The sequence below is a fragment of the Ambystoma mexicanum genome, chromosome 2p (assembly GCF_040938575.1).
Source record: "Ambystoma mexicanum isolate Mex_15411 chromosome 2p, UKY_AmexF1_1, whole genome shotgun sequence".
Classification (NCBI taxonomy): Eukaryota; Metazoa; Chordata; class Amphibia; order Caudata; family Ambystomatidae; genus Ambystoma; species Ambystoma mexicanum.
Genome location: NC_090923.1, coordinates 965,327,582 through 965,341,908, shown reverse-complemented (window position 1 = coordinate 965,341,908; position 14,327 = coordinate 965,327,582). Strand labels below are relative to the sequence as shown.

Here is a 14,327-nt window from a genome sequence, read left to right as displayed (position 1 = left end):
TATCTGAGGGCCTCTCACTGTTAGAAATCGTTCAGAAGCTGAAGTTGATACTTGAAGCTTATCCTTGAAGCCGAGCTGGAAGAAGAAGATTTGCTGCTGCATTTGCTTTGACCCGATCCGAAAGCTGTCGAGTTCATTGAGGACTGATCCGAGAGAGGACCTGGTTAAGCGCCCACTTCCTATGCCCCGTGGGAACATCGAGCACCGCTAACCTTTGCCGATGCTCCCTGGAAGTCAGACCCTCGAAAGGCTGCCGACCGGAGACAGGGACCACCGAGGAGACCGAAGTGAAGCACCCGGACATCGAAGCCGTCGAAGTCCATTGCTGTCGACCAGGGTTCCGATGAACGCCGTAACCGCTGGATGTCTGTCGAGTCGTGGTGCCCAGCATCGGGGACAGCTCGACGTCGTGCCACCGACAACCGGAGCCGCAACGCTCCACCTTTGCTTAAGAAACATTTGAATCTAAGGACTCCCTTGTCCGCACTGTCGACCGCTTTATCCCGTCAGAGAAAGTCGAGGACGCCGATGTGCCATGGAGAATCAGTGTCACGCCCCCATCCACATCCACATCCACAAGCCCTCCTGTTGCACCCCGTAATTCCATCAATACACAGCAGAGACATAGAACAAAGCAAGTCTCCACACGCACCATTGCACATCCTCACCTTCAGGTTTGCCGACAAGGGGCTGGCCGAACTCAGCGGCACTGGTTTATGCCTCGCTCTCCATTTCTGCATTGGCAGTTGCCGTGGAGACGCGCCACGGGCATTCCACGTCTCCGCTGCCGGCGCTTGGACGCTCTTCCTCCACGCGTCCAATCGTGTGTGCGCCAATCACGTGTGTGAGCCACGTGATCACTGGAGCGAGCGTTCAAAAGCGACGCGCGAACTCCCATCCGCGCTTCACAGCTGATCTTGGTTGGACTACGGACTACGAACTTGACGCTGCTTTTCTTGATCTTGGATTTTGCCCTTGGATTTCCGACCCGCTTCCCCTTTTGTACCTCGCCTGGTCCTGCTTCTTTCTGGTTTTGACCTCGGCTACTCCCACGGACTGCTTCTTGGATCTCCCTTGTTTGGTACCTCGGCTTTCCTCCTCGACTGCAATTGGATTGCCTCTTGGTTTAGATCTGGATCACGTGCCATATTGTTTGGCTCACAGTACCAGGTTCCGTATCAGGTGGTGATTCCATCCTTCAAGTGCATTGCCAGGCTGCTACCTTGTCGTCAACCCTGCCGGCTCCTTCAGACAAACGCCCCACATCAACATTGGTTTCCAAACAACCACTCAGGGTAAGCTCCCTTGTAGATAAACATTAAAGATTGTGTACAGGGTGTATTTGTTATCTAACCCGCGTGTTTGCCTTACAGTGGTCGGGGGGGACATCTTCCGGCATTCCTGGTTCCGGCTGACGACATTCACCACCTGTGGCCTCAAGTGCTGCTCGAGCAGTATATTGATTGTTTGCTCGAGTGGAACTTGGGGACAGAGGTATCATCGCCTACACGACCATCAAGTCTTGACAATCGGCCTGTGGGTTTCCCACCACCCAAAGACCACAAAGACTTTCACGACTCGACGCCCTTGTCGGGCCACAGTTCCTCAGAAACTCTTTGCGGTTCTGAACTATCAAACGCTGAGGTGCCCCGCACCCCTCATCCTTGCAGGATGTCGCCGACGAGCACCGCCTGGATCAACGCTGTGGTCTTGGCACCATCGAACTTTTCATAGACGCTGTTGACGCCAAGTTCACCTTCTTTGACACCTCTCGACGATCCATGGCTCCTGCTTTAAAGGGAGTCACTCAAGAAGGATCCATCGACGCCTCATCGAAGAACTCTACTCTACTAGGTACATTGGGGGGATAGAAACATTATAGAAGGAAATAAGACTCTATGAACACTTTATGGATTGGGCTTGTGATATATCTTTATTTTACAGGTTGCCCAGGTGGGGGGATCGCCACACAGCACTGTGTCTAGTGGTAGGGGCCAGTATTCTGCCAATTGTTCTAACCAACTGCTTTCCTCCTATGTCTATTGTTGGTTACCTTTATTAATTGATTTGTGTGATATTTGACGAGAGTACAGTTGGTGTACTTTAATGGAATCTAATAATAATTGTGGTACCACTTAGAACTGTATATATTTGCCATTGTAGATTTACTAAGCACAAAGTGAGTTATTGTGATTGTGTACATAACCTTGAACTTAATTATATAAAGACTGTGTTTTAACTAATACAGTGTGTGACATTCCTTTGTGAGGGCTTGGGGACTACACTGTACTTATGAACCAGCCTGCATCACCTCCAGAGAAGCTAGGTCTTGATTGCTCGTCCATTGCTACCCTAATAGAGAATATTGGCTGGGGTCCTCTGTGCCTCTTCTCTGCCATATAGAGAGCAGAAGTACAGACCCCCCTCCAGTCTTTACAGTGAGGAAGAAGGGTGTGGTGTAGAGGAGAGAGAGGAAAGGATGTTCTGAGTTTTAGAAATTAAGTGAGAGGCCAGAGAACTGCATAGGGGCAGGGAAGAAATGGAGACTGCTGTACGGTTGGCGAGGTCCTTGCAGATTCTGAAAAGTTCAACCATGTTGTTAGTGCTCCCCGAGATGCAGGCTTGGAAATAGGCCCTCTTCTTCAAGCAGGGGTGAGGTGAAACAACGAAGAAGAAGGGGGCAATGGCCCAAAAATTATACTTTTCGTTTTAAAGATGGAGCAGGGAGCACACCCACCCTGCTGATACAAATAAAGCCCCATACAAAGGTTTGTTTGTTTGTTTATTTTATTTATTTGGGTGCCTTTTGACAAAGATAAAATAGATACAATAGAAACAGTAGATTATATATAGGAAGACAAAGAGAAAAATATATACAGTACAGTGCAGAAGAAATTACATTAGTAGTCAAGGCAGAGGTTTCATTGCAAAGTCAGGTAGTCCTGTAGCTATACATGTAAGAGGCTAGAACTATCCAGTTGTGTCCTTAGCTACAAGCCAATGTATAGTATTGCGCCTGCAACCCATTTGTCCCTGCCAAGCCCAAGTGCCACATGCTTGGTCATGCTTTAGGTTCAGTTATGGCTTGCAAAGGTTTGGAATTTGAATCTTCCCGAGGACATATCCTGAAATACAGCTAACTGGACATAAGGAAAACACCACAAAAAGATGGAATTAGCGTTAAAAAATATATTTTCTACTGAAAGTTACAGTAACTAAGTATAGAAAGTAGGCTATAAATATTGGAAATTAAATGTTACGTTGCTATAAAAATAGTCAATAAAAGCTAATTCCACCCAACTGCAAATCAAACCTTTACTCAAACGATGCTGTGGCTTTGCAACACTCACTTTGAATAGTAGGTAACTTAAACGAATGCTAAAAGTGATTGTTGTGAAGTAACAGTACAGTGTGAGGTAGTGGTGATTTGTAGTCGGATAGACTTTTTTTTACATTAGGGAAACAGTTGATTTGGAGTAACATTTCCATTGTCAAGGATAACTGCCTCAGTGCCTCATTTCCTGTGATGTCACTTCCTGTAGGGCTGGAGGGATTAAGTGTTGCACCCTAATGCTGGGCCCTCCCCTGGAGAATCTCACGGTTGTCCCCCCTATATTGCAGCAGATTTTGCAAATATATATCTCCAATGTTGATGAATTGAGAGATATCAACAAGAACACGTATTAATGTCAACATACGTATTAATGGCAATATATGGGTCAATTTTGGAATTTAGATAGTTTGTCGTTTTGTTCTTGTGAATTTTTTAGGATTTCTTTTTTCATTATATTTTTGGTTCATTGTATACTCCTTTCTTGATGGAAGACACAATACCTCCAAAATTAATTTAGGATGATGAATTCAGTTTAGCAATAGTCATGCTGTTTACACATTTGACCTTCACTTTGTTCTATGGCGGTATTCATTCTGCATGAAATAGAAACACAACATTGAATAAGCACCTCGATGGGGAATACACTTCTATTCAAACTGCGTACGACACACTAGCTCTTTGCTCCAGCCTTTCCGAATGTCTCAATAGGCCTGCCCACTGCTAGAGTTGCATTTCTTCTAGAAGAACCTCCCTCTAAACCATGCCTAATATTAGTCCTCTCTCTAAATCAAAGGCAAACTGCAATGAAAGGAGTCTTTGTTCTTCATTCTAAATTTGCCGGTCTGGAAACAAGGGTGCTGGTGAGCTCACTGGCACCCTTGTTTGCAGACTGGGAAAATGACATGTTCCCGACAGGTCAGACCCTACCGGGCGCAGCGGCCACGGTACGCACACACTTCACGGAAGCGCCTGCACCGTTAGCAACGGTGCCGGCGCTTTCGTGTCCCCACTCACAGAGTCCTTTGGGGCTCAATGGGAATGGGGACTTACATTTTACTGGCGCCAGACTTCCTGGGCCGCCGGACTCGAAATGAGCCGGTGGCACCAGGAAGTCAGGCGCTGGTAAATTATTACGAGTTCAGCGGCAACACGCTGGTAGCACCGGCAGGGTTACCGCCGGTCTCGTAATGTAGCCCTTTGTCTTAACTCACAGGGGCTCATGTTCTATGAGCATGTAACGCATATTAATGCGGTGAAAGCCTTGCGTAAGGCTTTTACACCATTCTTTTATGTTACGGCTCATATTCAATTATTTGTATGGCAGAGTGGAGGGGCGGAACGCAGCTAGGGTTTCCGCGGCTCCCTTCTTCTCTGCCATACACATGCCCCAGCATCTCTGCAGGGCGCAGATGCTTGAGATCCCTAAGGGGTCCGCCTGCTTTATGCAATAATATAAAGCAGTCAGACCCCATAGGGATCCATTGTACACAAGCATTTATAATTATATTTAAACTCTCTCCGACATGCTCTCATGACAGGGAGGGTGGTTTAATTGTATTGCGCGCATGGTAAGCAGTGTTCATGAACATTTATTTAATTATAATTGTGAGCAAGGTAAGCAGTGCTTACAAACAAAAGTAAACGCTGCCTGGTATGCCAGAATGCCTGGACGCGTTTACTCACTTTGCACTGGGGAGTGCAAATGTGAAGGGCAAAAGGCAGTGTACGCCGCCTTTTGCCCTTTACATTTGCACTCTGCAGTGCAGATGACAACAATTTGGTGGCAGGAAGCTGTTTAATTTGCAGCGCAAATGTAACGGCTCCCTGCCATCAAATTATGAATTGTATTAACATGAGCTCAACAGTGTGTGTGTGTGTGTGTGTGTCAGATTGTAGGCTACTAACGGTCTGTCAGAAGACCGTGCTCGTAGTGTATGGTCCAACGTGATCATTGTCATATTCAATACGGTAATACCAATCTTTAAGTATCCTAGACTTTTTACATTTGTTGCACTACTGCATTTTTGTATTTTCTGTATGCTGAAAGGGGCGAAAAGTCATCAAGCACCATTGCGATTCTTATTCTTGCATATTGCATTGTACTGCAGTGATACTTGATAGAGCGCAAACAAGACCAATGAAGGCATCAAGGCGCTAGGGAGAAGAAGTAGGAAGGCAGCTCGGAATACTCAGAACAAAAAAGGTTTTTAGACGCTTACAAAAGGGAAGAAACTGCAGAATGGTACGGATCTCAGCAGGAAGAGCATTCCAAAAGGTGGGAGCTGGGACAGAAAAAGTTCGACCTCCGGCCTGAGTCCGGAGAATTCGTGGAATGCAAAGCAAAGAGGTTAGACAAATGAAGAGCTCTTCAAGGTATATAGGGGGTCAGTTTAGATTTCAGAAACTCTGCCCCAACCTTGTGAATAGCTTGATAAACAAGACAGAGGGCCTCATTACGAGCATGGCGGTCTGGGAACTACGGCACCGGTAAGCATGCCGGTACCGTAGTACCCGGACCGCCACACTGTGGGCTCTGCTCGCGGGTGCCGTCTACCCCCCAGGTTTTTCTTGGTGGGTGTAACAGCACCCGCGAGCAGAGCACGTCGGATGCACCGGCACAACTCTGAATGTGCCGGTGCATCCAGCGTCCCCATCCCCATTCACCCCTATGGGGCAGAATGGGGATCGGGAGGCTCTTGATTCCGGCACCCGCAAATGGCCAATTACCGGGTCCACCGAGCTCGGCATGACCCGGTTCTTGCCCATTTTTAACGGCACGGCTACCGCCAGAGTTGTAATGAGGCCCAGAGAGCCTTAACCTTACTAAGGCTTCTTACAGGAAGCCAGTGAATTTGACAGAGGAGTTCCTGAGAGTGAGCCAGTCTGGGTGCAGCCAGGGCAAGACGGGCTGCCGAGTTCTGAAGAATCTGCAGACGTTGAATATTAATGTATTGTTTGTTTTTCTACTACTTTGTATTCAACCATTATTTTTGGTATACACATGGGTATTTAAGTCCACCCTTTTTTAATATCATGTATTTAAAACGTTCATTGTGAACGTTTTGAGTGTTTTCTGGATTCTTGTCCCTTGCTTAACATGATATATACTTTGTGATTAAATGTGTTTATATTCTTTGCATTACCTCGGTCATCGTGAGGCACCACCCACTGTTGTTTACCATTGCAGGCTGAGCCTCTGCTGCTGTCCTGATGCATGTCACCGCATTTCTGCCCTTTACATTCAATTTTTTCTTGGTTCAGGTTTGGCCGTCGGACGATACTGCTGTGGTCCTTCCTCCAGATTGCTGGCATGGGGACTGGGGCGGCTTTCTCCCCCAATTTCATTGCCTATTGCGTATTCCGCTTCTTGACCGGCATGGGGATCTCTGGCTTCATCCTGAATGACCTCAGCCTTTGTGAGTATGTGTGAGAGCATTTGTAGCGGCACAGTCCCTAACCTAAACCTGCGTTGGACTACTGCCTATCTAAGAGCCCCGTCTAAGGAGAAAAAGATGGGACGTACCTGTGGTTTAATGGTTGAGCTGTAAATTGCGTAACTGTGTAATGTATGCCTACTTCTTTGCTCAGCCAAATGTTGTGATTCTGTGCAATTCCCTTTGTGGACATCCTTTCCTGAGCCTCAGAAGGGTAAAGCAAAGCTAGAGCTGCGGCGTAAAGCGTGGTATGCCCTGCGTTATGGCTCTGGGAGATGTTCTTTCCATTTGAAGGAGGAGAAAGAGCACGAAGCGGAAAAAGCACTTCCACTCTACATTCCTGCTCTGCTTTCAACTAGCGCACGGTGTAATGCCAGCATGGGGGTTAAGTGCCACCTTCTGCCGGCATCCATTTTAAATTGCTGGCACCAGAGCGTACGTTGCAGATGGCGTCTACACTTATTACAAAACAAAGGGTAACAGCAAGAAGTAAAGGCGATTTTGCTTATGTTTATTTTTTACCTTTGCCCTAACTTTTGGCAAAGTTGCAAATTGCTTGCAGAGGCCCCAACAGCAGGCAAGTGTTGACGTTGACGTTCCCAGCCTGTAATTTGAACTCAATTTAAAATGACCTCCTATCTCTCAGCAAGGGGTAGAAGGTGATCAGTAGCGGAACTGCTACCCAAGCATGCAGTGAGGTGTCAAGGGACTAAGGGTGTAGGGTGGGCTGCCAGGAGGGTGGAATGGGAAAAGGAAGGGGGGCGGGGGGGTACTCAATTGTTTTTCATTTTGCTCTCCCCATTCAAAACAGAGTTCAGACTTTAGAAGAAACTGCTTGAAGGCCCTGGGAGCTTTTCTCTGCTGCACATACTAGACAGAGAGCTGTGGGCCCCTTGTGTTACACTCTATGTTGTACTCTGTACAACAGTTCCACATTATTTCCTCTTATAATAGTTACAGGGTGAAAATAAACGAGTTTTACATATATCTCAATTTTTCAAGCGGAGGGGAAAAATCCTAACTTTTTGGAGGAGCACAATCATTTTGTCACAGATGTCGCTCTGCCGGCACCCAGGCGCTGAATGCACTGTTGGGGGTGTCCATGAAGACCCCAGAGTGACCCAGGAGTAGCTATGTGAACAGAAAATCTACACAAATCTGAGCGAGTACAGATTGAAAAGTGGGAAACTAATAATAACAAAAGCATATATTAATATAAATCTCAGAAATAAGCAGATTGCTTTGACCGTCAAGATTCTGCTAAGGCAGTGCATTAAGAAAACAATGTATCTATAATGTGATGAGCACGTGCTTCTTCACTTCTACAGCAGGTTTCCCCAAATGCATCACTTCAAGATACCTAACCTCTCTCTTGAGTGAACTCCACAGCCAGAAAGAAGTACCTATGTCACCCTGTGTCAGTGTCAGTATCTAGTGTCTGCCACTAGAATCGGTTGCCTAAAAAAGGGGACTGGGTTTCCAAGGATGACTCACAGGCCACGCATACACACTTAAACTCCCCTTTGTCAAAGTTCACCTCTTCCTGTAATGCGGTGTTGCATTGCCATTGTGTGCGATGCTCTCACCAAGGTGATAACAATAGCAATACAATATAATCAAGATAGTCAATAATAGCATTGTATGAAGTAATGTCATAGTTGTAAAATTACAAAGTGAATGCCATATAAACGTGTCCCCCGCTGTCCACCGGATCCAGGCATGGTCAGGTATGCTGCGATGCTCTATATGCCTGGAAGCGTAGTGTGTGGATGTAGGGGGTGTAGGATATCCATTGTACCACTGGATCTGCATTTCAGTGAACTAATGCAATCACTATGAAGATATGCTCCCGGAATCCTAGTCACAGGTTTGAATCCCAGCAAACCCACTCACTCTTCCCCGGCGGGTAAATGGAATGCAAGGGATCTTCTATGGTGCTCTTGTGCCGTCTTTGGAGGCCTCCTTACGTGTGGCTCTGTAAGATTAAGGGATGCTCGTTAGTGAGAACGCCTGAGAGGCAGATGCGAATACCATGGTGTTGATGGCTGCAGGTGAGAAGTACCCGGTTCCCGAGTGCCAATCTTCTTTCTATGGGTTTGCTGGACGACTTTCGAGTGTGTTCTCCAAACGGAAGAGCCCAAGATCTCATGGACTACAGTATTTTGGGTCTTATTAGACACTGGTGTGGGGGGAGAGTGTGATAGTGCTAAAAGAGGAGAGCTTAGCCATAGCTCGATTAGTGTTGAAGGGCTAGCAGCTAGGCCTGTGGTCTCTGTCAGGGAGTTTGAGTGTGTAGTGTAAGGCGGTAGGAGATCTTAGAGGGAAGTCGGTTGGTTGTGGGAATAAGGGAGTAGGCCTCTCTCTATCGCTCGCTCTCTCTTGCTCAGAAAGATACATTGTACCCCATGGGCAACAAAACAGGATCTTAGAGTTGGGAGATGGTGGAAAGGGTGCAGACTCCACTCATTACCTTAAACTACATAGTAAGGGCTATGGCAGGCAAGAACTTTTGGATCCTTATTATGTTGGTTGGCAAGGCAAGAGACGCCTCAAGCCTCACTCTAACATGCTCAGGTGCTATGCTCAATGGCCTGCTGGGGCTTTCACCTGTCAGGGCATAGTCTGTCAGGGGAATCAAGGAATCTGTCAGGCGATCATCAGGAGGTAGGGTCAGGAGCTGAAATCCCTGATCCTTTCTCTGAAAAGGTCTACCCTGTTGTCTCCCACATGCCCCAAATTCTTGTCACCCAGGGAATACAGCCACAGAATAAAATGAAATTCCTCGCACCCCCCACCAGCCAGGACTCACCAGGTGTTCAGGCCGGACCAGAACCTTGGTTTCTGAGTGATACTGCATCCTATCAGAGGGTTCTTCACAATGAAACAAGGACCTGAAAAGATAGAAGGTGGAGTGTGGATGCATTGACATGCTCCACAAAGCTGGGCACACCATGCCTTGGCCTAATGAGGATGTGGCAGCTACAGGGATGTGAAGAGAAGCATGCTGGATGGAAAGAAATGGCATTGTGGTAGGGGGACAGGATGAACAGTCCAGTAACACGGCAATCACGAGCTTAGTCTCTCTAGCCCCTTCCTAGATAACGATCTCTACCGGAGTTCTTTACAAAACTTTGTGCAACAGCTAAATGATGAAAGCAGGATAAAAAGACATGCTTTATTGGTCCAAATGTTATGGCTGTACTTCCAGGGGTAGGAGGGCTTTCAGGGATTAGCACATATACAAGGAATGAACTGTCCCCCGGGTGATCTCCTGCAGGCAGGAGCGTATCACCTCACCCATTAACAGCTATTTGCTCTACAAAAAAGAGGCCGGGGGAGAGGCTGCATTTCTGGGGTAAGGTAGGGTTGACTGATTCCAAAAGCCTTGAAAACGCATGTTTTGACCAAGTGGGCTCCCTTTGTTTGCCTATTTTTTGTCTACCTGGTCATTGTCTACCAATGGGTTGGGTAACAACAATCTTCTACCGATAGTGCCAAGAGGACCCCTTTGGGGATTCATGTTTCTTCTACAAATTTGCCTGTTATGTTTTGCCAGCAATTTATTTTTAGGAGCTATCAGTTATAAGAACAATCACATAGCCGCCACATTACAAGTGAGAGAAGATTAATTGGGTTTTTAATGTTCTCCCCAAAAGCCACTTAAGGGATGTGTAGTCCAGAGGAGAGTTGTAACTGGAACCCTCTGAATACTTGAAAGACATCCAGCACTGCCATTCTGCTGAGAGTGCCAGTTTAGTGCAGGAGGCACACACTGCAGTCTTCAAGGTTCTTCTATCTCCTCCACTAACGAGCGAGGGTACCAGCTGCAATTCTTTGGTCCTACCACTTTCAGAATCTTTATCAGAGGTTATCTAGTACTGCTCAGTGACTTTATGGGGGATCTGCCAGGAATTGGCCAGAGATTACATGTAGGCATCGTTATGAACATCAGGGTGGCACATAAGGATTGTTGTGGTAAATAGAATCCTAAATTTGGCCCAAAACCCTCATTGGAATTTGGCAGCCTCACAGATTTTCTAACTTTTTAAAAAATATGCACCACCCATCATGTGCCTTAGACATATTCGAAAAACGCGTCTTTTATGAATAAAATGCTCAATATTAGAAAGTAGTTGCAGGGACATAATTTCACCAAAATGCCACGGGTAGCGGAAGTGACATCACATGACCCTTGACCCCCTGATGACATCACCGGAAGTGATGTCATTTGAACCCACCCCAAAGTGATATCACGGGAAGTGATGGAACACAACCTTTCACCCGTTGACAAAACAGGAAGTGGCATCACATAGCATTGTACAGTACGAAAAATATGGTTACGATATCACTAAAATGTGATGTACATTTAATACAAGAATGGATCGCCATATGTATCAATAATTAAGATCAGTGTGTATAGGTCCACATTACCAAATTACTGTGAATGCAAGCAGACGTCCATGACCAAATGATAATGATGTGTTATTATATAGCACTTACGCTTAAGCGCTTTATATAGAAAAAATATACACCCAATATCACCCAACCTGTGTTGGTACTCATTTATCCACCTCAGAAGGATGAATGGCTGAGTTGAGGCGTCTAAGAACAGGCTAAATCAGTGACTCAACCCCAGAAGTGTGCCTGAAATAAACCTTTAATGAGTCTAGCAATTACTGTATAGAATTCCAGAAAGACACATTATTTGGTGTTCCTATTCTTTCTTATTTAGGGTCAGTGCTGAAAGTGTTAGTCTTGTGGTACTCCTGTTATTTGTTTTCTTCTTTTTATTAAGGGGCCCGAACAAGAAAGCCAGCCACTCCAGAAGTAAAGAGCCACATGGTGCTGGCCACAGCCCAGGAGCCTGCATTAAAAAAAAATATATATATCTTTTTTTTGTTTTCTTTTTTCTTTTTTTTTACAGGTCGCAAGGGAGACCAAAGAGGTTGCAAGGGAAACCTTAGAGGTGGCAGTTGCGACCTCTGGTGACCCCTAAATGACATCCCTGAGTAGTTGACATGGAAGGAAGACTACCCTCTGCTGTCTGTTTTGTAATGGGAAGACAAATTCGACTTATTAAGACAAACCTTTCATAGACACTGTCTACAATAGCTACCCTCTCCCAATATCCAACACCCAACCTCCTGTTTCCAACCCCATGTCAGTCTGCTTTCCTTTTATAGTACTTGCGCTCCTTTTGGTGTCGGGAACCTGGAAAGGGAAAGCCATAATGGTCAGTGGGGTCATAGGGAAGGTTTAAAGGGGGCACTCAAAACCCTTGGGACTTGGGAGGATAGCTCAGGGGCAACGCTCTCACCTTGGAAGTGAGACGAAGTGGAGCAACCCAGGTTCGATGCCTGGGTCCACGCCTAGAAACCTCTGGGAATTAAGCGTGTTATTAATAACCAATTACAATTACAACCCTAGTCAAAAGGGGTGAAAGGGTAAGGAATGGGACCTGTGAGCATTCTTTGCCGCATATGCAGGGCGAGGTAAACTGCGGCTAATAGGAAAGGCAATGTCTGAATAACAAAAGTACTGCGTGTCTAGGATCTAATGCCTTTCATATGCAAAAGCCGTTTTTTATTTTACGATATGAAAACGTCCCTGGATATGGCAGAAAATTGGCATTCTTTCTGAAATGCGATTGGCCTGAGTGCCATACCAGAGCAAGCGGTAATAATGCATGCCCATTGGAAGATGACCCTTCCGCAGCGTGAGTGAAAAGTGAAAGCGTGTTTTATGCAATGTTGTGACGTCGCTGCTGTGTTTCTTTCCTTTCAGGTCAGGAGTGGATCCCAGCGAGGTTCCGCGCCATGGTTGTCACACTCCAAGCCTACTTGGTGACTTTCGGCCAGCCACTCCTAGCCGGGGTGGCATACGTGGTCCGTGAGTGGCGCTGGCTCCAGTTGTTTTCCTCGTTGCCGTTTTTCATTTTCTTCCTTTACACCTGGTAGGTTGATGCGAATACCACTCTCAGAAGTGGACTGGCCTACAGGGTGGTCTGGGGATTTCCTGTTAGGCTCTGCTCCATGGGCCTTTTTTGTGTGTCCAACTGCATTGTTGTAGATTTCCCAACTGTGCACACACCAGAATTATGTGAGAAAAAACAAATCTCTGTGCACCCTAAAATGGCTTCATTGAATTCTCTTCTTTTCTTGAAAATGGCAGATGTGTGGCCCTGGAGCTCCCTCTCCAACGTGCAAGAACAATGCTGGGCTGAAATGCCTCAAGCGAGGGCGGGTTGAAGGCGATGACAGGAGGCTCTCAGAGGGTAGGCACTGTACCGGAGTTAACTGTGTGTAACACGCATGCGTGACCCAGAAAGAGGGCTGCTCATGTGCGGTGAATAAAGGGGAGCCTGTGCGCACAAGTTGCCGCCGGGAGCCCGTAACAGGCAGACGTATATCAGTGTCCTTATTCAAGGTACTGGAAGTGCTGGATGTGCCACAGGGCATATAAATACTGGCGACGAGGACGCCGTGGAGTGCGGAGGGATACTCAGATTCGAACGGTTCCTTTCTTGAGCACTTTCTCCCTGCAAGAAAGAGAGTTATCCTGCGAATTGTCATGGCTTGCTAAAATAGGCGAGCTCTAATTCCGCAGCCCAGTGAGAGAGGGATACTTGAGAGTAAAGCTAGTAGAGTGATTGGATGGGGGTTTCTGTGGATTTCTCGATTTATATCATCTAGACCTTTCAGAGCAATGGGATTTGCATACTAGAATGGGACATAATCCTATAATCTAATGCAGATATTAGTATTCGATTAATTGAATATTTTGTACCTGGCTAGATTATTTTGAGAAAGATTGCATGGATGACATAACCCCTAATCTAATTGATGCATAAATACATGGCATGTGTAACACATCCTTGGCAATTTATTCTATTTAGTAGAAAAAGGCAACTCTACACACAATGAAGGGGTATCCAGTCATTTTATTGCAAACATTACAGACTGGTACATACCAGAGTGGACAATAACACCAAAAACCACAGAAAAGAGATTAAATAAACATATAAAGGGAAATGGGGTTAGGGGATAAAATGGGCCAGGATGGAGTGGGGTGTGGCGTTATAAGGGTAGAAAATCAGGGGACTTGAGGGTGAGCGGGGCCCTTATTAAAACATTTTAAAAACAATGCTTTCTGTTGTTTTGCCTGCAATGAAATGTACTACTCTTTAATTGTGGTCGGTAAAATCATATCTAACCAATAAAAGTTATCCACAGGAATGGATAAAGGAAACAATGTTTTTAAAGTCAAACGTGTATTAACATAGCACACACCTCACACCCATTTGACTTGGGTTCTGGCAGAGAGCAAGTCATTTCATAACATAGAGACAGTGCTGGTTCTTCGGGTGAGGGAGACTTGGCACAGTGCAGTGTAGCCTTAGCTCAGTCTCTACTCCTGGGGGGCAAAGCCTGATAGCGTGACAGTGGTGAATTCCTGTATGTGTGACTTTAGGGAACCTGCCAACAGTGGTGGGTCCCTGTTCTAGAAGGACCGTGGGTAGCACTAACAGAGGCCAATTAACATATACATAAATTATACAC

The 14,327-nt window shown here is 46.1% G+C and overlaps 1 protein-coding gene across 2 annotated transcripts in view; it reads left to right on the top strand.

The window, feature by feature from the left end:
- The window catches only part of LOC138566968 (solute carrier family 22 member 6-A-like), a 339,887-nt gene that overhangs the window by 144,141 nt on the left and 181,419 nt on the right, over nt 1–14,327 (top strand). For both annotated transcript variants that reach the window (XM_069644755.1, XM_069644754.1), the window contains exons 3-4: nt 6,596–6,750; nt 12,553–12,721. In XM_069644755.1, the coding sequence (XP_069500856.1) occupies nt 6,596–6,750; nt 12,553–12,721 (324 nt within the window). The remainder of the gene's footprint in view (nt 1–6,595; nt 6,751–12,552; nt 12,722–14,327) is intronic.